This window comes from Limulus polyphemus, unplaced genomic scaffold (genome assembly GCF_000517525.1).
Source record: "Limulus polyphemus unplaced genomic scaffold, Limulus_polyphemus-2.1.2 Scaffold2481, whole genome shotgun sequence".
Classification (NCBI taxonomy): Eukaryota; Metazoa; Arthropoda; class Merostomata; order Xiphosura; family Limulidae; genus Limulus; species Limulus polyphemus.
In genome coordinates this window covers 69526-97269 of record NW_013668091.1, presented here as the reverse complement: position 1 = coordinate 97269, position 27744 = coordinate 69526, and the positions used below count along the sequence as shown (strand labels likewise).

Genomic DNA, 27744 nt, shown 5'->3' with positions numbered 1-27744 from the left:
GTCTTAAAAAATATGAAATTTGAAGCAGACCAAAGACACAATCTACCTCATTGAAATCTTGGTTCGAAAGAAAGAGATGGTGTCCAAAAACGTTAAAATGGCTGAGAAAGTCACTAGGGTGACATTCTGAACTTTGATTGGTTATTCATGTCATATATAGAAGTAAGTGTATATAAGGGAGCATTTCCAAAAATGTAAAGGTGGGTGGAGTGCCACTGTGTTTGATTTATTACACCAGCAATATTTTAACAAATTGAAAAGATAAGAGGCTCTTATTTTATATTCTAGCTTGTCAATATCGGAAATTTGAGTTCCTAATTCGTATGAAACTATAGATTTAGTATTTTGACTTCACAAACATCTAATCTGAACCAGTGCTGCATTCAACATACCACATGACACATAAAAATTGATGTTTAATGGTGTTTTTTTAATATTTACTTTTAAATTAAGAAATTTAGTAAAGTATAATACTAAAATTTGAGTTATAATCTACAGTTTGATACCAAACTTACTGACATAAATTCATGAAATAGTAGTGCAATAAAATAATGTGGGTCAACAAACGAGATGACCTGGCCTTTGACCTGTGATCCGTCTGGAAAGGGTTAACATATAAAATTTCTTAACTTTAGTTACCATCAACATATTTTGAAATTATAAATCTTGTAGGTTACCACAGTGGTAGTATAAATAAATGGAAGTTTCATTGTTACATTCTTAAAATTATTTACAGTTAGAGCATTGTTTAAATAGCTAATGTAGTTGATAAGTTGTAGTATAATAGCTTTTACATAAGTATTAAGAAACATCTTGTTACTACTTGTCCTTTATATATCTAAATTAATATAGATTATTTGTGAGGTGTAAAGGACAACTGGAATGTCATTCACATAACTATCCATTACTACTTATTTGATTTTTCCATGTCCAGGTTTATTGAAGAAAGATGGAATTCTCTGGAAATTGTCTCAGTGATAGTTGTTCTGATAAAAGAGTTATCACATAGGATCACACACTAAAGGTGCAATGAATTTCATTAAAAGACCCAAAACTCAAGCAATTTTCAGGATAGGCAACTAATTGAAAGTGCTTGAATTTTGAGTCTTTTTGAAACTCAGTGGTATTTGGATAATCCAAAGATAGACTGGGTTTCCTACAGTTAAAGAATGGTTGAAAATGTTTTAATCCAATAAAGGCTCTACAAGGCATAAATTGTTTATGTATAGAGTCCTACAGCATTGGAACATTTGTAATTTTATTGAATGTATTTTTCCAGATTATTTATTTAAAAAGATAGTTCTCTTGTAATTACAATTTTTCTCTATTTTGATTTAGGTCAAGCAAATTATTGCATATTGTTCTCGTGTGTAATTATCACAAAGAAGTGCAACAGTTTAAAATGACATTTGTTACACTGCAAAAACAAGTTAAAATTACTAATTTTAAATCACTACAACCAGTCAGTAAAAGTATGCTTTACATTGGGCAGCATCTCAGATTCCAATAAACTAAAAGTTTATGGTAGCTCTAATTGTATCATACATGCATCATTTGCATTTTAAAAGAAAAAATATTTGTTATTATGTATTGATAGATGATTTTAATTATTAGTCTTCAGTTTATAATATTTATGAAACAGTAATGATGTGATGTTTCTGTAGAAGAAGCATGGGAGAAGGACATTGTGGAGCTCCAGTAACTTAAGAACACGAAGTACCAAAGTCGAGGTGATGACATTAATAAAGACTGTGAGCTTTTGTTGGCTTGGCTTGCTGCTTCTCAAGGATCAGGTGCTTCTGTCTGATTTTCTAAGGTAATCTAAATTGTCATACTTCTTAAATATGTATAGAATTGTTTGTTGGGTATTGATTTTATTTCACTTGTAGTGGTTTTGTGAATGGCTTTTGTTTTAGGTAAAACAGCTATCTTTTCTATAAAGTAGTTGAACAATATATTTTGGCAGGCTATGACATTTTAATCCATACTTGGTTTTTTAAGAAAATTATCTTGCCTCTCAAGTTGTTAAGAATATTCATGTTACTTCATTTTACATTGACAGTTGCTATATCATATGAAATGTTTTTATTAATAATCAAGAAATGGGCTTGTTACACAGAGAAAAAACAGCAACTGTATGTCTTATTAACCTTTTTGCTACAGGTAGAGGTCAGAGAGCATGTCAACATGTTTGAAGACTTGTTTGTTTTAAATACTCCACGTGCAAAATTTGACAAGGCTTAGCATATTATGGCAAGCTAGTACAAAGTAGAAGAGATAATTGTTTTCTATATTTTTTTATTCACTGTTCTATGTTTTAAGAAAAATAACTGAAATTTAAATATTCATTTGTAAGTAGTAATGATATATATACATATGTAATGTATTACAACCAAAATGTGATTATATTGTACAAAATACTGGTCCACTAGAACAAAGCTAAGCCAGTTGCAATTTGTAAAAGCCAAATTTATACCATTGGATATGGTAACATAAAGCTGTACATGCCTGCATGCAACTTCTGTAATATTAATCAGACATAACAGAAAGGTCAATAAAATAAAAATAATAGATATATATATAGATGTAGAATGTTAAGAGATTTAAGCTACTTAGAATAATTCTCTCAACACAGGCTTGGTCGATCTGACTGACCACATGAGCTCTTTATACTTGTTTAAAGTCTTTATAGTTTTGATACTACTAAATTTTAATATAGTATGTATATCTTCACAAAATGTGGCACACTTTCAGTAAACATTGTCTTTCACATACAAAAAATATTATTTTCAGTGAGTTATTGTTAATAAACTAAAAAAGATTTTTTCGTGAATATATCAAGTTTTTTTTACTAGTCCGTGTGCAAGGTGATTTCCATGCTAAGATTAAAAATACTTTTCTTCATCTGAAAAAATCTCAAATTTCATTTGCATAATCTCTAAAACCTCCTAAATAGGTTTCAAATGTTTGTTTTCAGTAAAACTTTATAATTTATCTGTTATTTTCTCTACCCTAACTGTATACAAGGTTGGTCAATTTGACCAACCTCATAACCACCAAAAAAAATCAAAATAAAACTAAATTACCCTTTTTTTTCTTTCTAGAATGACTTCATATTGTAACATGAAACTGTATTTGTCTAAGTATAGCTCTAAGTTTGTAACAGTATACATCTATTTATAATAAATTTTATTGTTTTATTGCCCTTTGAGCTGTGTCTAACTACTATCCTTGCCATTATAAGTTGTAAATCACTCGGGGAATGTGCAGCTCACTTTATGCTAATGAACTACATTACCCACAAGCTGCTCATGTATGTGTGTGCCTTATGAAACATTTTTATTATAATATTACTATTATTCATTTTACATAATCTAATTTGGTAAGTAAGTTTGGTATCAACCTGTAGATTATAATTCAAATTTTAGTATTATACTTAATTTAAAAGTAAATATAACAAAACACACAGTTAAACATCGATTTTTATGTGTAATGTGGTATGTTGAATGCAGCACTGGTTTTAGATCAGATGTTTGTGAAGTCAAAATACTAAATCTATAGTTTCATACGAATTAGGATCTCAAATTTCCGATATTGACAAGCTAGAATATAAAATAAGAGCCTCTTATCTTTTCACTTTGTTAAAATATTGCTGGTGTAATAAATCAAACACAGTGGCACTCCACCCACCTTTCCATTTTTGGAAATACTCACTTATATACACTTACTTCTATATATGACATGAATAACCAAAACGAAAGTTCATAATGTCCCCCTAGTGGCTTTCTCAGCCATTTTAACGTGTTTGGGCACCATCTCTATTTTGAATCAAGATTTCAATGAGGTAGGTTGTGTCTTTCATATTTTTAGAACTGAAATACAGCTTAGTTACCAAGCTTGATAAATTATAGTGGAATTCTGTGATATTGTTATAGTAATTTATGATTTATTGGTTATTCAACTGTATATATAAAACCTAAAAAAATTATTTTGTTTCATATCCTCCACGTGCAAAATTTTAAAAGGCTTAGCAACCTATGTCAAGCAGCAACTGAATACAAAGGTCGTAACTAGAAGAGATAATTGTTTGCTTTACTTCTCTATTTACTGTTTTATGTTTTAAGAAAATAATTCAAAATAGCAATAATCTATATACATATATAATGTATAGTAATGAAAATGTGACTAAATTTAATAAAATACTAGTCTACTAAAACACAGCCAAGACAGGTCATTTTGTAAAGACTAAAGGTCGGTTTTATATTATTGAATACGGTAACATGAGTGCTTGTGTGACACATCATTATAACTTCTGTATTCTTAGCCAGGCATGGCTGAAAGATTAATTAATAAAAATAATAAATATATATAAATGTATAATGTTATGAGATTTAAGCTTTTTAGTCTAAACAATTATGTTTTCGTGTTATAATTTCTAGTCATTCTAGAATGAAAAAGGCATAATTTATATTTATTTCCTAATTTTTTTAACGTGGTTACGAGATCAATAAAATCGACCAAACCAGTATAGAGATTTATTACTGAAAATAACAGATAAAATATAAAGTTTTTATCTTAAGAAATGTTTGATAACTATCTGGACATTATAAAGATTTTGCATGTAAAATTAGAAAATTTTCTGATGCACAAAAGTATTTTTAATCTTAAAATGTAAATTACTTTGTATGTTGGATAGGCAACACGCAAAAAGAAAAAAAAAAGCATGTGAAAAACATTGCTTTACAAACCTTAAGACATGTGGAGGAGGTGGTGTTTGTCAACACTTCCAAAATTTCCTAACTTATAGTTAATATCTTGTTTATCTGGGAGTATTTTTCAACTCTTTTTCTCAATTGTGCTCAGCCTTCTCCCTTCCACTTGTGAGCTACAGAGCTACTAGGCACAAGGACTTGCACCTGCCCTACTCATACTGCCTGAAACATTTATCCTGTTAGGTCACACACACACACGTTTCTCCTCCAATAATCCATGCACAACCAGTGGAACCACTCACGGGAACCTTTGACTTCAAGGGTTCACCTGTCCCCTCCTCTACTCAAGGTTCTTTATTGGTGGCTGGACTTATCCAATACCATCATCAGTGTTCCATAATATCCATCCAAACTGGACCTGCACTTCTTCACCAAGGCTTCCCTCTCTGGTTGGGTAACATCTCTGAACAACAATTTCATATTGGATACATGGACACAGGACAAGTCCTCTGTCCATATCAGTGCACTTGGACTTCTGGCAATCTGTCAGGCATGCTCTCTTTCTTACCTCTCTTCATGGATCATTTCATTATGATCCTTTCTGACAACTCTACTGTTGTTTCCTATATCAACTGTTATGGAGTACCTGATCAAGTACACTTTCCTTTCAAACCCTGGACCTTCTTTATTGAACCATTTCTCAATGGGTTTGTTTTATTGCCTACCATGTACCTATCTCTCCTTCTTTTAACTTGAATACTGGCCTTGATTAAAAACTCACATGTTTTGTTCTGTTGATGGCACACCTCTGGCTGACTCTATCTTGATTCTCTCCAACCTTCAACCTTGCATGGCTATATTCCATCAAGGAATTTTGTCTCTCCTACTTTATATTTGGGATTGTCTGGTCCCTCACCCATAGAATTGGACTCCTATATCATGTAGTCTTTTTGCTTTCTGGAAGGGTAACATGTATAAGAAAGTAAAAAGACTACATGATATAGGATAGATGGACAAAGTGGAAGGGTAACAGGTATAATTTTGTCCATCTATCCTATATCATGTAGTCATTTTACTTTCTTATACCTGTTACTCTTCCACTTTTTTAATCTGTCAGATAAGTGGTGTGTCTTTTGACATTGGTCCATCTGTCATCATCTTCTTTCTGACTGACCTATCATCGGCTATCTCTCCTCTTTCTTTGCTTCTCTGTTCAAATGTGGACCAACTGTATCCACCATTGCTAGTTATTGTGTGGCCTTGTCAACAACATTTCACCTTTCTCAATACCACAGGGTGTTTCCTCCCCAGTTCTCTCCACCCCTTTCCATTTTTTCCTTCTTCATAGACTCACTCCTTTACCTGACTGAGACCTCAGGGTCATTCTGTTTGCTCTCACACCTGAATTTTTTGAGCTATTGGTAACTTACTATTTATACCACATTCTCTCAAGACCTATTTCCTCTTACTTCTCTCCTGTGGTAGCTGTCGTTAAGATAGTTACACTTATCAGTTCTTCCTCTTCCCTCTCCCATCATTCTTGTATTCTTCTTTATCCTGACTGCTCCTTCCTCCCTAGGACTTTGGCCACTCAGAATGGTGACCAATGTTTCTCTCCTTTTTCTCTTCCATCTGTTTCTCACCTCTAAAATCAGTTGGACCTGGACAGACTATTGTGCCCTGTTTATGCTGTTCCTTGATAGTTATCTTGTACCATTCATTTTCTAAGCTCCCTTACCTACTCTTCATTCCCTAGGATTTCTCTTTCTACTCTTACAGGCTGGGTCTGACTAATTCTGCATTTAGTCTACTCATTAGGTGTTGATCCTTGCAGTCTGTTCTTAATTCTTCCCATCAGAGTCGTCACCTTTCTCATTCTCTCACCATTCATTTCCAACATCCACTGCCATCAAGCTTTCTCATCTCCCGAAGGTTATAGTTTGCCTCTATCATTCTACAGTCTATCTACTGTTGCTAGACTAGTGAGTACTTTTCCTTTTTTTTACAGTATTTGTGTATAGGATCCCTCCAGGTAAGTGATGTTGCCTCCCAGGATATATTTATTTTCCAAAATTCTGCATCGAGTCAGGATAATGGAAAATACTCATACCATCTGTCCTGGCTCCATATATGCCCACTGTGAGATGGGAGTGTTCAGCAAGACCACTTGAGGTATTCTTTGGTATATTTATATATCTGACTACTGTCCAATCCAGACCATACCTATTCTGCTAATAAAGACCATCATGGAAAAGGCCAGCACCAGAGTGTTCTCTGCTTGCTTCTCTGGCTTGTGCTTGCTGGTTTTTCAAAACAGGAATACGTGAACCTGTTGCACTGTTTCCAGTATAAAATATTTCTGACTGAAGGACCAATGAGAATCCAGGCATTTTCTCTGTGTCTCTCCACTGAGAATTCTTTTCCCCTTTCTTATAACATGCCACTTGTGCCCAACTCCTGAGGTCACAGCCTTTACAGTTGAGTTGAGGTGAACACATTACAAGTTATTTGCCCTCCTTCTGCAACCTGTGACTGTCCAGTAGAGTCAAGGTGAACATGCACCACTATACTATGCCCTTCTCCTGTGGTCATGTCTGTTCAGTAGTCTATGAGAGCACCCTTTATACACGTGTTCTCCTCCTGCAGACATCATCTCTTCAGTTCTGTTGAGGCGAGCATGCAATAATAAACTGTGCTATCCTCCTGCAGCTGATGTCTGTTTAGTCAAGTCGAGGCATGCACACACACCATTTCACATTCTACGGCATGAATTCTAAGCTCTCCTTCTGCAGTGTGGGATTCTTGCTTAACTGTGTGAAGAGGTGTGTTTCGTTTCAAAAGTTAACATTTTCCTTACTTGAAAGTGTATTTCCAATAGATACTCACCTCTATACACACAAACACACACAGTTCCCTTCCTCCCCACTTCCGGTGAACCTTAATATTCCTTGCCTCATCAAAGAATGAAGATTCACTTGTGCAAAAGCATAGAGGAATCTAGTGTGCAAAGAGGTGTGTCACCCTTCTATTGGTGAAGGGCTTTTGGTGCATAATAACACCACTATGCAAGGGAAAGATAGCTTAACTGTGTACAGAGGTATTTTTTGCAAATATATTTTCAAGTAAGGAAAATGTTAACTCTTACATTTTGTCTGTGATTATACATGTTAGAAGAAAATCTTTAAGATTTAATTGAAATTGACATAGTGTTTATTTTAAACTTCAAGTTGATCAGGGGACTAGATGCATAATAGTATTTTATTCAACATTTACCATTCTACAAATAATAAATACATACTATTCCAGTTTTTACCCTGAGTTATTGTATTTAAAATCCACTTAACAGAGTTTGCTTCATTCTACTCAGCTTTAAAACAAGTACAAGCTAATTGAAAATCCATTGACATAAGGTTTTGTTTGTTTGTTTTTTAGGGGGGGGGGTTACCTTTTTCATCTACTTGTGCCACTGGAACCAAGATTTAATAAGCACTGAAAGTCATGGATCAAATTAACTTTAACTTAAACGGAGCACAATGACAAACATTTGTAATGTTATATTCACTTTGAATTGCATCTGATTTCTGAGATTTCTAAGAATAATATAAAGTCATCTCTTAATTATCTGTTCTGTGACTATAATTTTATTTATGAAGAAAATTCAGTATATTAATGCAGATTACATATAAATTAAAATAAGACTTTGCTAATACAGAGAGCATGTATACAGACTTTGTTAGTATTTTTGAAGACATTAGCAAATGGTTTCTAGTTATTTTTTTCCCACACTAGCAAATTAGCGACTGCTTTTAGCACCAATATTATTCATCTTTAAAATTAACTGTCATTAAACAAATATTGACTGGTTATGAGGACAAAAATTTGATGGTTTTTTTTTTTTTAATTTACTAAAATTTTGATTTAAATAGTGTGCTTTGATCTATTAAAAGAGTTTTTCTGCAAATATTTTAAACATATCGAAATGCAATAAATATCAAAGAAGTTAAATGTGTTGAATATAACATTTATAAAATTGACTTAGAATGTTATAAAATGTTAAAATGAAATAAGCTTAAAAGTATGGTAATTCAAGATAAACAATCACACCACTACTTGATATCTGCAGCAAACTAGAGATATGAGGACCTAGTATGCAGAAAGACAGTTGTAGTGGTGGAATGAAACAAAATAAGATTTGTTAAGTTGAAGCAAAAATAAACACTTTATTTTTGAAGAAAACAGAAGAATGGTCAATTATACTGGTGAGAAGGACTATTGCATTGTGGTAGGTTTAGTTGAAAAATAAAATATACTGCATTAACACACTTGCTGTGGGCATGTCATGAATTCTTAGTTACTTCCAAAATTAATTAAATTCCTTCATTATCGTGATATATGAACAAACATTGCATAAAAACGTAGTTAATAAATCAAATTTTAATATATACATTTTACTTTCTTAATTTTACAAAGAAATATTTTAAAATTCCTTATTTTCCCTTGGTATGAGAATTGTGACATTTGCTCTCTAGGTCTTCCATCTTCTCTAATTTATTTACCACCCCTCCACATTATAATGATTACTCATACAAAACATAATTTTTGTAGCCTTCAATTTTATTTGTTTATGGAGCCTTAAACTAGAAAATCTGACCCACTTTCCATGTCCACCTGGCACATCCTCTCTTGCACAAATTACAAATATTTCTCTGACACTTAATACTATATTGCTTATAACCAATAGAAAGCCAGTTTTAATCTATCAAATGGCATATTGCATTACATTATTGTACAGAAAACTGTCTATTTCGTTTTCAGTTTAAATTTTATTCCCACAGTGAGCTTAGCTGAATTTTTAACAGCTCTTATTGCATAGTTAGAAAGCCAGAAAAATTATGATAGGTACAGGACATTGGTTGGTTTTTACGTGTTATTATTATGTGTTGTTAGGTGCATTATTTAATTTAAAAAAATGTATTGCATTAATATCATTAGTATAAAAAAAGTGGGTTTAAGTTTCATTGATAGTGCACAGCAAAGAAAAAAAGAAGACCCATGAAAGTACTACATTTATTGTTTTTTTGTGTCTATTCTTTCTTTATTATTATAAAGGTAACTAAAATGGAAATTTTGGAAACTTTTTAAGTTAGATTAGGTAATATAAAGAAGAAAAAAATGTTTTACAAAGTATGCTTGCAAGTAGCTTGTGTGTGATGCAGTTTGATAGGGTAACATGAGCTACACATTTGCTGAGTGATTTACAATTTGTGTGGTGGGATTATTATTATACATGGTTCAAAGGGCAATAAAATAATAACATTTAAATAGAAACAGATGTATACTGTCACAAGCTTTAAACTATTTAGGATAAAAAAAATCTGGTTTCCTGTTACAATTGCAAATCATTCTAGAAAGGAAAAAAGTGTAATACAGATTTGTTTCATAATTTTTTGGGTGGTTCTTGAGGTCAGATGATATGACCAACCTTGAATAGAGTTAGGGTAGAGAAACTAACAAATAAAATATAAAAAAAGACATGGTGAAAAAAACGTTTGAAAGTTATATAAAATGCTTTGGAAACTACTCAAATGAAATCTGACAATTTTCTGGTGAAGAAAAGTATTTCTAACCTTAGCATGAAACTCACTTTGCACTTGGAGCAGTCACCACATACATTCACAGAGAAATTTTAGTAAAATTACTCCATTAAAAATTCTGATTTTTTTTTTCTCCAAAAGGCTTGTAATGCTTATTGAAAGCTTGTAAAATTTCATGAAGATACATAAAACATATTAGGAGTTATAGTATGATAACTCTGAAGAATAATTTGGGGTCACAAACTTGGTCGAATTGACCGAGTACATAGCAAGTGAGTTAAAAGAATAAGTAAAATTAACTTGATCTGCAGAGGTGATGGATAAAAAGTTAAAACATAGAAGAAACTTCAACAGCAAGTCTCAACTCTTTCAGAAGAGAAATGAGCCTTTTCTCTACGAAGACAGAAACTGCCAAAATTGCATTCATAATGCACATTTCCTCTGTAGCTGATCAATCAGAAAGACAAATCAGAAGAATCGAGAAGTATCTTTGCTCCTTAGGACAGTTGTAAGGCAATCTTTTACACACAGAAGGTAAAGCAGAATACAATATGGCTATCCCATGAAACATTAGTTAGCTTTTGTGATTGGATATTACTGTGGAAAGTAACATATCAGGGCAAATTAAGCACAATTTCAACTGTATTTGTATGTTCTGAATCGGAATTTTGAAAAATTTCAAATATTTTGTACAAATGAAATATATTAATAGAAGAGTAAGGTGCCTAGTATTTATATGCTACAAAAGTTTATTGCTGGTTTTACAAGTCAGAAACCTTAAAAAGTGGGAAAAATTGTTATACTTAGCTAGACCATCTGACAGTATTTTGAACAAGTACTTTGTTGAGAAATTACCACTATATTCACAATTCTGTGTTTTACTTTGGCTATCACAGTTTAGTTTTATATTTTCTTTATGATATCGTCAGGTCTGCAGCATTCCCATTTGTTTAACACCTCCCTTGAGCAGGATTATACCCAAGACCTCGTACATTCAAACAAGTACTATACCAACTGAGCTAAAGGTTAACCCCATAACTATAACTTTTTAACAACTCAAACTACCACACATACTAAAAAGAAAATGCTTTTGAAAAATCAAAGCAAAAAGGGAATAGTTCAATAGTGTAAACTATGTGGTAAATGTGAGCCGCTAAATACAAACTTTCTGTTGTAGTTGTAGTAGCTTTCGTTAATAGCATTGAAAAGCAACAGTAAATATAAATTGAGGCTTAGAAACTATTTATTAGATTTATTTAGCCATTAATACTTTAGCACTTGTGTAGTTAGCTTTGATATCCATTTATAAGAGATATAATCAGTGGTCATTGGCCAAAGATAACAAGGTAATTAATAGTTAATACTGTAACAGAAATATTGACCTTAATTAAGTCAAAACCTTCTTGTTTATAACTCTATATTGGAATTTTTTTTTAGTTTGATTAATATACTGAATAGAAGTGAAAATCAATGATTCATTTATATAAAGGTTACAAAAAAGTGTTGAAACAGTAGAGAAGGAAAGTCAACAGATTATTTTTTAAACATTTCAGTATGAATCTCTTCAGGTTCAGTTTTAAGTGAGGCTTTAAATATTTTTATAAAACAAATATTAGACACTCCTGATTAAATCTAGATTACATTGTTACTGACTGATTGTAGCACCATTTACCATATAACATTTTTATGTATATAATTTAAAATCACTCCATTGGGGAGTGATGAGTCACAATCACAAGGTTTTAAATCTATGTGCTAAGTTAGATTGTTTAGTGTACTTTTGTCTCTTAGTTACACAATACACGTGTTTGAAAGTAAAACAAAACACATCATAAATATCAGTGAAGTACACTAACTACAGCAGTAACTTATGAAAAAATTAAACTAATGAATACTTTAAACATATGCACAGTTTTATTTTTAAAAGCAAAAATTTACACAGTCAGAATATTTTGAATTGGTTGAATCTGCTTCTTTTGCAGGAAGCAGCTATAGTGATCAAGTGACATGCTTGGCCAAAAAACATTTTAACTAACTTGATCATATTTTGTACATGCATATTAACCAAAATAAGTACTTTGTTGAGAAATTACCACTAAGTGTTTGACTTACTTTGGGTATCACATTTTATTTTTATTTATGATATTGTCAGGTCTGAGGTTGTGCGATTCATGCCCTGTCACAAACCAAAAAACAGAAATGCACACTGGGGATGTGGGTGCATTATAAGAGTGATTATCAAATCCTGCTGTTCAGTCTGACAAGAACAACTCAAGAGTTGAGAATGAGTGGTGCTGACTAGCTGCCTTCCCTCAGCTAGTACAGTTAGCCCTTAATTGGCTTTGTGCAAAGTGCAACAAGCAAACAAACATTTTAAAATTGTGTTTTCATAATGCAAAAAAATATATTAAGAATTTTCAGTCTACCTACTTAATGAATTTATGTAAGTATAAAAAAAATTATGAAAAAAATACTTATCAGGCCTTAATTTTTTAATTTTATTTATTTTAAGTAACACAGTTTTATAGTTTTGACTTTCTTGTGTCAATGCTTTTCGTAGCATTATTACTATAGGTTATATATATATATATATATCGATCCCTACTTGTCTTTATAGAATTTGAATTTTTTTTGTGTGCCAGCAGTACCAAGCATGAGGCAACAGTGTTTACCGATTAGATTTTATTACTCACCAGTATCTCTACCAACCTGCCCTCAACTCTAATTGTATGCCCAAAGTAGCGCATCATCTGTTTTGAATATATGTATATATATATACATACATACATACATATATATGAAAGAGTTCTGGGAAAGAATTTGAGGAACAAGTTTGGCATTTTATCTGTTTGCTTGTCTAGAAAAGTCACTTATTTACTTACTTAGAGGAAAATTCTTTGATCCACTCCATGAACACTTGTATAGTGATTTAGGTGGCTATATAAGTACAATAAGCTTTAGTTTTGCTCAGCCAATACTGTGAAATAGCCATTGTTGATATTTTAAAGGTGGATTAAATGAGCAATTTTTATGGCTGCAATTTTGTTTCATCAAGATCCCTACTATTAAGTACTACCATAATTAATGATGACATACTTAGCTGTACTATGATAATAAATGTTATATCAGTTATTTATTCTGTATTCTTGTACATGTTCCATAACAGTAACAAGACTTTCTGAAATTTTTTTTTAGTGAAAGTTAAGATAGACTTTCCCCATTACAGTTTTTTCCAGTGATATAATAATTTTTATAGAAAGGCTATATTAATTCATGTTATGTTGTTTTTAGATTTTAAATTTGTCTGCAAAATCCTCCAATAGAGATGTCCTTATCTATATGACATATTCCCCTACCAAGGTGGGCTAAAATGTACCCAGCAGGTTAGTTATCTAGGTATAATGTGTTTCTAAGAGTGGGTTTTCAGAGATATAGAATGCAAGTCTGGTATCAGATTTTTTATTTTTTTCTGGGTCTCTTTGAGATTTCAGGAATGCCATTCCCAAAACTGTATGCATACCCCCTACTCAAAAGCTAACTAGACCAAACATGGTACACATGCTCAGGTACCATGGGTGAGTGTCCTAACAAGGTTTTGGATCAGTACAGTGGGGCCTCTAGGAATCATGAGAGAGTCTTTGAATCCCGCAGTGGAGTGTAAGTATTTAATGTGAATTTTAGTTACATTGCCAATTCTTGATTTCAAAAATATGTACTGTTAATTGTTGTGATGACATTGAAAAAAATCTTCTGAAAAGGTGGTCCAGAGAAGGGAAGATCCCACTTTATGATGCTTACCATTACCTACCAGCAAGAATGAAACTTCAATGGTTTGATTGGAACTCACTGGATTTGGTAAGTTATATCGTGAACTACTATTTCTGTATTGGTTAGAAAAGTATATTTTAACCCTCACATTAATAATTATATTCATACCATTCAGTATACATAAGGTTCACATACTACATGATAGTGAGTTGTTGTTTTTTCCTGTTACAACATTCAATATAAAAATAAAAACTGGCCAAAGCATCTTTTATTTCCAAATGTTCTTTTAGTGCATATATATATATATATATATATATATATATTGAAAATATTGTCGATGTATTTCCTCTTAATTTCTTATAGGCATGCATTAGTATAAATTTGCCATGTAGTGCACCACTTTGTACCTGATAAAAATGTAGTAGATACCTATTTATTATGTAATCTCAGTCTCAGCAACATTTGTCTTTAGGGCAAGAAAATGTGTCATGTGTGTACTATTAATTGTATGCAATATTAAGCAACCTTGATTTTGTATGAGACACTAAGAGTAGAAGTAACATTTCTGAAATAGATGTTATTATAGGCTAGCATATGATATACTGATATAATGTATTAATGAAGTTTTCTTTTATATACATACTGTAGGATTTCTCAAGAATTCATATATAGACTACCAAAAAAAAAGTGCATTACATATTAATATTTTGTGAATTTTATAAACTAGACTTTTTTGATGCCCAAACTATTAAGATATTTTTGTTAATCATTCAAAAATATAAAAAATGAAACATGTAGCTAGTATGACAGTAATAGAGTTTCTTAAGGAGGCAGGGTTACAGCAGTTAGCACAGTTGGTATCCTATAGCATAGAGTGTATGAAAAGATGTACGTTTATATTACAAAGTTTAAGCTCACCAACATGTCCATCTGCACTTTAACTCTTTCCCTACGAAAGACGTGCACATGTCACAAGCTCTATATAGAGTTACATTCAAAATTTAATTAAACTACCTTATTATCAGTGTATATGAATAAACTTGGCATCTAAATGTAGTTTATAAATCAAATTTTGATATAAATTTTAAGTTCTTAATATTACAAGAAAATATTTTAAAAATCCTCAATCTCCCATAGTATGAGAATTGTGACATATCTCTGTAGATCTTCCCTCTTCTCTAATTTATTTACCACCTCTCCTAGAAGTACAGGATTTAATATAATATAGTTATTACTCATGCAAAGCAAAATTTTTATAGCCTTCAACCTTATTTGTTTACAGAGTCTTAAACTAAAAAAAACTACCTGTCACATCTTCTTTTTCACAATTTGCCATTAAATTTCTCTGATGTTTAATATATTATTATTTATAACCAATAGAAAACCAAAGTTTTAATCTGTCAAATGGCATATTACATTACCTTGTTTTCTGTACAGGGAATTCTCTATTTTGCTTCCAGTTGAAACCATTACCACGCAAACACATTGATGAGCTTAGCTGAATTTTTAACAGCTCTTATTGCACGGTTAGAAAGCCAGAAAAATTATGATAGTTATAGAACATTGTGTGTTCTTCAGGTGTTATTATTCTGTTTTCTTAGATGCAGTACTTATTTAAATAAAAATAATAATTAGTGTAGAAGTACCACTAGTATATAAAAAAGTTTGCTTAACTTTCATCGACAGTCAACAGCGAAATAAGAAGGCCTAGGGAGGAATTAAAATTCTTGTTTTTCATGTGTATTCTTTATTTATTATTATAAAAGTAACTAAAATGTAAAAATTAGAAACTTTTAAAGTTAGATTAAGTAAGATAATGAAATAGAAAATTAGTTATGAGGTAAGCTCTGAAAAAATGTTTGATATTTATTTAGGAGGTTTTAGGGATTATGCAAATGAAATTTAAAAATTTTCAGATGAAGAAAAACATTTTCAATCTTAACATAAAAAATCACTTTGCACTTGGAGCAGTCAGCACAATTTTAGTAAGAATACTTAATTAGAGATTCTGATTTTTTGTCTACGAAATACTTAATGTTTACTGAACTCTTGCCAAACTTCATGAAGATAAATTAAATACTTTCAGAGTTATAGTATGTATACCACCATAGTTATAAGGTGGTTACAAGGGCATGTAAAATACACGAGCTGCTTGCGATATGGTTAAGTGTATTATATTGTCACTAAATTTGAGACTTGGTTAAATGTTTATTAAACTAACATTTACAGCTCGGCTGGGTATGTCCTGATATTTAGCATACCTGATCTGTTACTGAGGATTTATGGTCAATGATCTGTTGCTGGTTAACCATTTTGCTACTGCTCTGGTGGATTACACCAACCATGTGACCCCAAAGTGATCATCAGAGTTTTCATACTATAATGTTTAACTTGTTTTGTATATCTTCATGAATTTTATCAAGTTTTTAGTAAACATTATAAGTCTTGAGTTGACAAAAAAGACCGAATTTTTAATAAAGAATTTTTACTAAAAATATGCCCATGAATATATGGAATCAGAATGTTGATTGCTCCAAGTGCAAAGTGATTTTAAATTTATGATTAAAAACACTTTTCTCCATTTGAAAATTACCATGTTTCATTGTGTAATGTCTAAAATCTTTTAAATAGATATAAAATGTTAATTTGTACAAAAACTTTATATTTCATTTGTTATTTTCTTTACCCTAATTCTATATGCTATCAGTCAATTTGACCAAACTCGTAACCACCATACAAAAACTGTGAAATATAGTGTATAGTACTGGTCTATCTTTGTCACATCTATTTTCTACATGACACCATTGATAGTTATTGACTTCCACAGAATTTGTCATAATCTTGGCTCCATGAACACAATGGGAGAGGATTTATTGGCTTGTTTATAGTACAGTTGCTGCAACAAGAATTGTCTAAAATAATAAAAGTGCAAGAAAATATTTATGGTATGGCTCTGCTGATCCAATAAACTTGGTAGGTACTTGGATATTGTCCTCCTGGGGTGGTCAGAATTTTTAATTATTTTTCTTAAAACGTAGAACAATAAATAAATAATACATAGGAAAACAATGATTTCTATTACTTATGATGTTACAAAATTGATTTGCATTCATGTGTTCTACTTGCTTAGTCTCACTGTAAATCTTTTTATTCTTTCAAGTGGAGGGTGAAAACAAATTGATTTTTGTAGATTTCAGAAATGCATTTTCGAAAATCAAAAAGTTATCAAATTACTATACTGGGACACAAAATATTGTTGCAATGTATCTTACTTTTTAACTGAGTTATATGTGACTTTAAAAAAATATCATTTCTGTTCAGACCAATGACATTTCCAGTGAAACTCCAGCTTTCTCCTTCAAGCAAATTAAAAATGACTGTCAGATTTACTTAGTTTGGAATGTGTTCTTTATTTTTATAGCTAAAACCAATAGATTTTTCATTTAGTCTTCTTTTTTTTTAAGTTACTCTTACAACCACTTGGAGTGTGCAGATAGCTTTTATTACACGGAAATTCTTGTGTAAACAAGGGATCAAGTTACCAACACACACTCATCGAATTACACAATCATGCTCATGCTACTCGTGTCTTTTGTTTATTTAAGTTTTTTATCTAACCTAATAAATATCTGGTTTTTACATTTTAGTTTCTGTTAAAAAACAGTGCTTATATTTGTAATGTCTTTCTCAAGCTTTTGTACTTGTACAATAGAAGTTTATGTGAAACTAGGCCTACATCTTTATAACAATAGTGTGGTCTCAGAAATAAGTTTTTTAAAAATTCTAATATGTAATTTATTTGGCTTTCTAACTAAGCTAGAATTGATTAAATAATTCACATATCTGGTCAAGCAGAGTTCCAAACTGGCAAACAAAGATAATGATCGCAAAATGTTCAAAACTGTGTATTTCAACGATTTCAGACTCCTTTGCATATATCAACTTGAAATCTTTCCTTTCCGTTGTTTAAAAATAATCCAGTAGCATATGTCAGAGAGAATTGACATTTTTTTCTAAAGGGGTTGTACTTGGAGAGGTATGGCAAGTAGCCTTCGGTTTATTACTTATATTTCTATACGTCAAGAAGCATTGTTGCTATAAATTAAAAATTTAGCCCAGAGGTATGTATAGTATAACTGAAATTCCATGGAAAATTAGGCAGTCATATAGGGGTAGAAGAAAATCTCAAATGATCAATTCGGAGAAAAGAAGTGTCATGTGATACAGACATGTCAAGATTGAGAATTTATTTTAATATTTTCTTTTGAAATTAAAAAATCAAACTTTTAAAATATTAAAATTTGTGTTATTAACTGTACCTTGATACCAAGTTTGTTGATATACATTGATAGCAAAGTTGTTTAATTAAATTTTGAATATAATTCTGTAAAAAGGCAGTGATATGCACACTTTGATCAACCCGTGTTCTAAGGATTTAACAAGCTCTTAATTTTGGAGCTATCAGTATGCTATAAGAGTGTCTTTCAACAGCCACCATTCAGCCTAATAAGAGTAAACTAAGAGTTCGTGGTGAGTGTTTTCCTTCAAGTCTATAAGTGCGAAATTTGAGATGGCTATGCACAGATCATTTTGTGGCTTTGCAAAAACTTTTGAAACTAGAAGGGCATTCAGTATAACACATACCTCCACCTCACAGCATTGTTCACATTTGGCTCTCATAAAATACGAAAATGTGCCCGTAGGTCTGTCGTTATCAAAAGACATGGACCATTTTTGGCAAGACAATGAGGACTACCATTCTACGTATGTCTGCCAAGTTTCATCAAAAAACGGATCATTTTTAACTGAGTTAAAGTGCAAAAATAGAGTGAAAAATCAGTCCCCATATTAACAGATAGGGATTTTTGTGACCTTGACCCTCCAAACACTAGTCACTTCTAAGTTGTGTCATAGTACAAATATATACCAACTTTTGTCCAAATCCAATCAGCCATTTTCAAGAAATTTTGCTAATAAACACACAAAGAAACATACACACGGGTGAAAACATAACCTCCATTCACCTTCAGTGGTGGAGGTAACAAACAGTCATTACCCTGAAAGGGGCCGAAGGCTGCCTGGAGGGTTCACTTGTTTTAACCACTTGCATCACAATACAATAGAGTGTTCTCTGTAAGTCAGTCAGTAGACACTAAAATGATGTCACATAAGGGATGCATAACATTGTAATTTGTACTGTCGTGACGTCAGTGAAACGTGTGCATGCCATGAATCATGAGAACAATTATGCACTTTGTAGGCTACAACACAGCATGAAATATGAACTTCAAAAGGAAGAAATAGAAATATTAATACATTTCTAAATTTCTAATACAGTATAATAAAAAAAGGAAGGGACTTAGGTTTCCTTATAAGTTCATATTAGTATTTATTGTGTTGTTATGATGATAACACAAAACTCACCACCTGACTATATGTATTCAACAAAGTTAGAACACTTTCAATATGTGCATGAATATCTATAATTTCAGAGTTTGAGAAAACAAAAATGTTGTTTTTTCATTACTTAGTTAATTGTATATTCCAGTTCATTGTAATATATATAAATGTAGTGCCACCAAGTTGTTAATATTACAGTACCTATTGTGCTTGTGCATATTTAATGGTAACAAATTATAAACATTTTCTTTCAGAACGTTTTGCCTTCCATTGACCACATCTATGGAATAACAAGCAAACTTGCTTTTTTCCTGGAACTATATAAACTTCCACCTTATCCCATAATGCCTCTGGTTTCTCGATTTGTGATGGATCTTAATTTACCAGGTAATCTGATATTGATGTAAGACACAAAAGGATATGAAACTAGTACTACACCCAACTAAACAGTGTTGTTTTTATAACTAACATATTCCATGACTTGCTGAATACCTCAATTGCCTTAACAAAATGTATACAATGACCGTATCAATACTTCAGTTCTTATAAAAAATCTATGGTTACTAGTAGAACAGTATAGTGTGTATTTTTCGTAACAGCTGAGTGAATCAATTTCTTTATTGAAACTGATAAATTAACTAACTAAGCACTACAGTTTTCATGTGAAAATTTATGCCATTACAACTGAGATGCTAATATAATTTTAACGAAACTTATATCATGATTACAGGAGTACTACTGATTCCATTATGAAACTATACTATGACTGCCTATTACTGCAGGGTGTCATGATTAAATGAATGCTACAAATAGCATAGAACAAGTTATATCCTGACCAACTGAATATCACAGTTTCTCTAAAAAATCCTATATTTTATGACTTGCTGAATATTACAGGTTTCATAACAAAATGGGTAAACACAACAGTACCTGTGAAAAATATATTTCTTGATGAAGTGGATGCTGCAATTTGGTAACAAGACATTGATCATAACTGCTTGAGCACTGCAAGTTCCGTAAAGCATATACTTTGATCCTCGTAATAATCCAGGTTCAAAAACAAAACTGTTACCATAATGAGATGACTACTGAAGATTCCATAACAAAATATTTTTTACCATGATCAGTTGAATATTGCAAATGTTATAATAAAACCTATTTTATGATCATCTAATACTTCAGTTTGGATAAAATACTGCCATATAGATATTTATGGAAATGGTGATTGAAAAGGACATCAAAAGCAAACACCATGAGTATGTCACCCCTATATCATTTGGAAATGAACAGCACCAGAGTAAAGTCACATGTTGGTAATTTACATTGTGTTTGGTTGTCTTCCAACCAATCGGGAAAACACCACACCAGTATAAAGACTGTAGAAGTGGAGGCAGTCGTGTTATGCCTGACAGTAGTAGTGTGATCAGTCTTGACTCCCAGGACTAAAGTAACAAATATGTAGAAATCAAGGATTTGGCTGTTCAAGCATGCTCCATTCAAAACATAGTAGCAAGACTTCCTGCTTCATTAGGATTTATATATAAGACTGAAGAGTGCACATGAAACTGGCACTAAATATTAGAAGTGGTTATGGTAGAAAACCAAAACTCTCCAAAAGTAATGTTAAGTACTTCAGGGGAATGTCCTTTACGAGATAAATTGTGGCTGAGTAAAAATATTGCTAATGAAGTTGCTGTAAATACAGGTGTGAATGTGACCTTGAGAATAGTAAGATGCACTTTAGCATGAAATGGTCTTAATAGATGTGTAGCTGCTTTAAAACTACTGGTATGAAAATGTAACCAAACCAAAAGGTTGAAATATGCATTATGCCACAAACAGTGGAATGAGAAAAGTTAGAGTTTTATGCTCTTTACTGATGAATCCAATTTTTAATTGTTTGGCAACAATGAGTGACAATTTGTTTGACAGAAGAGAGGAAAATGGTATCGTGGTCACTGTATAATATCTACAGTTAAGCATGGTAGGGGATAAGTAAATGTTTAGGGTTGAACTCGGCCGATGGAGTCGGTGATCAACACAAGATTGATGATACCCTGACTGCTGACAAGTACTTGCAGGCTCTGATTCATATTTCCATTCTCTTGGTATATGACTCATTGAGAAAGGGTTCATCTTCCAGCAAGACAGTGATCTCAAGCATATAGCAGATATGATGAAATGATATTGTGATAGTTAAAAGGGCCGGTGGAACACACACAACACTGTTAAGTTAGGGATGGCTAGCGCAGATAGCCCTCGTGAAGCTTTGCGCGAAATTCAAAACATACAAACAATCATGAATGATTAGTCTCTAAATGTCCCATCCAAAATGGCATCCACTGTTGTGACTTCCATTGTACTTTGGAAGTTGTCATGTTTTGGGTGGCTAGTTCAGTTCTCCAATTAAGTCTTGACCCTCACTAAATAATTTATTCATGTGAGTTTATTTCTCAATTCATATAGGGGATGGGCTGAGCCTTTTCCTTTATGTCTTTGAGACATGGACATTCTAACACAAAGGCTCTCATGTCTTCTTATTTTTCTGCTTTGGAGGATTTGTCTCTTGTTTTTTGGAGACTCTTCTTTCGAGTTCCTTGTTCCCTTCAGTGAACTCTGGCCAATTAGTGCAGTATATTCAGAGATCCACTGTCTTTTCTTGTTCATTAACTTTCTCCTTTTAACCTCTCCTTGTCATGGTGGTTCACTGAATCCCACATGACCCTGAGCATCCCCCCCCCCCTACTCAATGAGTTTGTTGTCATCTTCTGACTCGTCTGTTTGGTATTCTTGTCATGATCCATTCAGACACCTTATCTGTTTTCTTTCATCCACAGAAAAGGAGGAGTTTGCTCTCAAAACTTTTGTTTCCCTTGTAGACTGTTGTTGGTCTATCATGTCTCAGTAGCTAAGATCCTGGTGGCATTCCAAACTATCTTGCAGAGACTGGATTCTTTTCAAAGAATGGTCTTTCCATCTTCTGGTGTTTTCAGTGGATTTGCTCCCACTCTGAGAGTCTTTTCATTTCTGACTCGTCTCAACACCTGGTTTAAACTCTTTTGGCCTATAGTCCCAAACTGTGTGGGACTGGTAGTGAATACTCTGAATCAGGATTGATTTAGTCTCCTTTTATATTCCTATCCTCCTTTTTGACTTCTTCTCATTTATACCATTGCTGATTACAGAAAGACTTTATACACACTCTTTCATCTTTTCCCCAGCCATTTTAAGTTTCTTTCTATGGTTTACACAGACCTCTTCTAAGCCTTTTCCTTCAGTTGTTCTCCTCTTTGAGCTTTTTATCCAAAAATGGTACCTCTGTTTAGTTTCTTACGTTTCAAACCATTGGCCTCCTGTTCCTTGTGCCTTCTTTCTTTAGAAATGTATTTTCTCGTGTTTCTTTCTTGAAGGTGTTGTTTCTCTGACACTTTTGTCTCATATGCCTTCTGTATTCTTGTCATGGAAATAGAGCTTGGCAGTTAGTTGCATTTGTCAATAAGTTAATTGATGGACACATAAATTGATAATGGATTACATTTGATAAGCAATAAGTGTTCATAAAACTGTGCTACATATAAACAATAAAAAAAAAATACACTGAGTAGAGGTAAAGCAACTGACTGGCAGAACCTGCCATCAACTTTGTTTTATGTTTGTGATACCATGGTTTGAGGAACACTTTAACTCTTTCAGCATGGGCTCAGTCCCTGGGACTGACCTCATACTGATATTGTGCTTGTTATAGTTTTCATGATATAACTTTTAAATTAGTAAATTTTAAATTACTGATATTGTGCTTGTTATAGTTTTCATGATATAACTTTTAAATTAGTAAGTGTATGTTAAAGAAATTTCCAGATTATCAGTAAACATTACAATGCTTTCATATGCAAAATATCAGTTTTTTTTAAGGTTTGTTAAGCAATGTTTTTCTCGTATCTTTTTTTTTCTTTTTGCATGTTGCCTTTCCAACATGCAAAGTAATTTTCATTTTAAGATTAAAAATACTTTTGTGCATCAGAAAATTTTTAAATTTCACATGTGAAATCTTTATAATATGCAGATAGTTATGAAATGTTTCTTAAGAAAAAACTATATTTTATAGGACAACAAATTATAACACAGACATAAATGTTTAGACTAAATAGCTTAAATATCATAACATTATGCATTTATATATATTTATAACTTTTATTATAGTGACCTTTCAGTTGTGCCTAGCTAACAATACAGGTGTTACAATGACGTGGCACACATGCTCTCATATTACCATATCCAATAATATAAAACTGACTTTTAGTCTTTACAAAGTGACCAGTCTTGGCTGTGTTTTGGTAACTAGTATTTTGTAAAATACAGTCACATTTCAATTATTAAACATTATATACCTATATACAATAATACTATTTACAAATAAGTTCTTTAACTTATTTTTTTTAAAACATAGAACAGTAAATAAGGAATTATCTCTTCTAGTTACAACCTTTGTACTCATTTGGTGCTTGTCATAGGTTGCTAAGCCTTATGAATGAAAATGGCTGAGAAAGCCACTAGGGGGTTATTCTGAGCTTTTGATTGGTTATTCACATGTAATATATTGAAGTAAATGTATAGAAGGGAGCATTTCCAAAAATAGAAAGAAAGTTAAAGCAGATGCATGATGCATTACAAGATAATTTCCTTAGGAATTTTCAAATTCAAAATCCCATTTCTGCAATAAAGAGTAAATATAAGAAGGATGATAAAATGCCTTGTATGATAACACCATAATATAATCAATATAGATTTCATCATTTTGCTTTAATTAAAAAAAATTTTTTTTTTTTGGTTTTAGTAAGTTGTGCTGAGCTACATTCATCAAGATTGTCAGATAAAAAGACTGTTTAGTGTAGTTAATATTAATTTATTTATTATGTGAGTGAATACTTCATGATTGTTTAGTTTTTTTCATAACGAGAGTTAAAAGCAATTATTTCAAAGACAATAGGTATGATAAGTTTGTTAAATAACTTGGTAAAACTGCACATTGTGTTTATAATTCATTGATGTCGAGGATATAGAGATTTGTAGAAGACCTAAGTGATAGATGTATAAGTAGGGGCAAGCAGACGCAAAAAAAAAGTAGAAGAGAGTAAAGTCACAGGAAAGAAAAGTTCGGTCAGAGAAAAGTTAAGTGCAAAGTTAATCATCGTGGGAGTGAAAGGCCTAACGGTTGATACATTAAAGTGAGATTAACAATTTCATATGAGATAAGGAGAATAAGTTGTCTCATCAAAGGGTGTTCTAAAGTAATTGAACCAGCTTGGATGGATTTTGACAAAAGGCAGACAATTTTTGAAGTATAGAATACAAACTTGGTAACTCGACAACATAAGTGAACTATACACGGATAGTCTGGTAATATAAATATAAAAAAATAGTTTGGCTTGTCGACTGAATTCTAAAGCAATTGAATTGGCTTAAGTGGACTTTTGACAAGAAGAAGAGAACTACATAGTGTTTAAGATATAACTAGGACCTCTGTACTGAATATAAATACTATTTTGAAAACAAATAGAGTGCATGCTGTTTGTTTATTTTTTTAATGTATCGCCAACAATTCACAGACACCTACTCTAGAAGAATCCTTAGCCCAACACACCCATATATTTACTTACTATATATACAAACTAAAAAGTAAGTTTCTTGACAGAGATCTATTGAAATAAATGTAAATCACCGGTTCCTGGGATGACACTTCTGTTGACCATCCTAGACTCAGTACTAAAAGATGTTGGACTGACTCATGTGGCAGGTGTTAAAAGTTTCATACAAAATCAGATAAAATTCACTCAAAAGACAGTTACTGTTCTAGAAATTTAAAAGTTAACATGTGATACTTTGCTGATATGAAGATTTTTATTTTGCAGTGATGTATAAAATATTATAAATCTGTTGCATGTTTTGAGTAACTTCTGGTTATTGTCAACTGCAAAGCATATATAATATTCCATATATCATGAAGGAAAAGGTATCTCTTTTTCTCTATTAAGTGTTCAGATCAAAGTGTTGCCGATTGAAATTAGAAATGTTACACAAAGAAACTGATGTTTGTTAATGCTTGATCAAAGAGGGAATGGTTATATAATATAATGAACAGTAAACATTTATGCATTCTTTAAAATCTGAGCACTTTATTTCAAATTTTCACAGCTGAACTTGTTGACATTGTTCAAAAACTAGCTGAAAAAACTGGAGAAACATACATACAATGGGAATATCAAACTAGGAGTGCTCGTGGAAGGATCTCTCTTATATATAGCCCTGAGGGCCGAGCTATTAGTCTAATTCTTGTTGCCCTGAAGCTACTATTTGGACTAGATGGAAAAACAGAGAAGTGAGTGAGAAGAGTATTTTAATGCTTTTGCAATTAAAAAAAAACTAAATTCTCATAATTTTACTCATAATATTAAGCTGAAAAAGAGATGTTGAATATTTTTTCTAGATATAAAAAAAATTGTTTGTCTTGAAACTTATAGTTGGTTGATGTGATATCAAATTGACAAATTTTTTAAATAAATGATTTTCATTTAAAATGTGTTTTAAACAATTAAAAAAACTGCAGGTTTGTGATCTTCAGTTGACAGTACAATCTAACAAGAAAATAAAAAGTGATTCAGTTGTAGAAATAAGGATTTTATCTTGAAATACCAATATCTTATGGAGCTTTTTAAATGCTTTGGTAATTGTTGAAACAGTGATTGTGATATTAGTCATGCAGAGTCCTGTGACTGTATTAATTACTCAAAACCCCAATAAAATAATTCTTGACCTACTTTGACTTACTCTTCTTAAGGTTTTAGCATAAAATATTGTATTTATAAGGTAATTAATATTAATGTTTTTATCGTATTAACTTCAAAAATCTATTGTTTCTTGAGTCTAGTCTTTGCATAATATTACAATGCCTAAATATTTTTCATATGAGAAATATGAATGAAATCATAGAAAGTTAACTTTGAAATTAAGAAAATGTAAAATTAAAAAAATTAGGATTTTCTATTTTGTATTAAATATATATATACATAAAAACACAGAAAGCTGTCCGTCTGCCATGTCGATATCTTTGCTGTTGCAGTACCAATCGATAAAAGCACAAAACAATGATGTTTTCTGCTGCGACAAACAAGTTCATCTTTTTAAAATTACTCCAACCATATATATATAAAATGGATGATGTGCTACTTTGGGTATGTAATTAAACTTGAGGGTAGTTGGTAGAGTGATAAATTTGGATCGGGTATACATGCACTCCATTCTTGGTATTGCTGGCACACAAAAATCATACTCATTGGCTGAAATTCCTTGTTATGTTTGCTTGGTTGTCAAGAGGTCATATTGATGCAACATCACCAAATTTTGTCCAATCGGAACCCTCAGCTACAACTCTATAATAACCTGCATGTTTTACCCACAGCATATTTTAATTTTGAAAATGCCAAAATTAAAGCATGCTTCTTTAGCTCAGCAGGCTAACAAAGCCAAAACCAGGAAGACAGTCAAAAGAGAAGACCCTGAAATTCATAATAAAATTTAGTGCTTTTACCATAACAATTAATAATTTGCAGGGTTATACAGTTGACCAAGAAGTAGGAATGTCTTTGAGAATCGATTTTTTTCACATTTCAATCTATAAGGATTTATCAAGAAGCACATTTGAACATAACTTAACAATATATATATAGAAGTCAAAATGCTAATCAACCAATACTTAAAAGAGATGACCAAATATACATAAAAAATGTTTTCATGAAATACTAGAAATAGGATAGACAATCTCCATACATATATTGTTACCTGATAATAATGAATTTTTAGAAAACATGTTCATAAATGATTTCTCATCATATGATGGGCATTCAGCTTGTACACAATAAAATAAGCTGTTTATAGTTGTAACATTTATCTTTTTTGTTTGTCACTATTTTTATATTTTAGGTGAATGTAAGTAAAGAGTCTGAAATAATTTGTCATGCAATTTCAGGAATTGATAAACACTTTGATCCTAACATTAATAAGATGGTTGTTATAGTATTTTGGCACTTATGTATAAAGTTAAAATCATAAATAATATTTAACGTTAAACTGGTACACAATTTAAAAACATTTTATTTAGGCTTATCTATGGCCTTCAAAAAGTTGACGACTCTACATATTTCGACGTTACAACGTTATCCTCAGGAGTGAATTACAAGATGTCGAAACATGTAGAGTCGTCAACTTTTTTGAAG

At 31.8% G+C, this 27744-nt stretch overlaps 1 protein-coding gene across 2 annotated transcripts in view; it reads left to right on the top strand.

Moving 5' to 3' along the window:
• Window positions 1-27744, top strand: part of LOC106467079 (TATA box-binding protein-associated factor RNA polymerase I subunit B-like) — a 52043-nt gene that overhangs the window by 17710 nt on the left and 6589 nt on the right. For both annotated transcript variants that reach the window (XM_022395202.1, XM_022395203.1), the window contains exons 6-9: window positions 1665-1816; window positions 14065-14161; window positions 19729-19861; window positions 25667-25850. In XM_022395202.1, the coding sequence (XP_022250910.1) occupies window positions 1665-1816; window positions 14065-14161; window positions 19729-19861; window positions 25667-25850 (566 nt within the window). The remainder of the gene's footprint in view (window positions 1-1664; window positions 1817-14064; window positions 14162-19728; window positions 19862-25666; window positions 25851-27744) is intronic.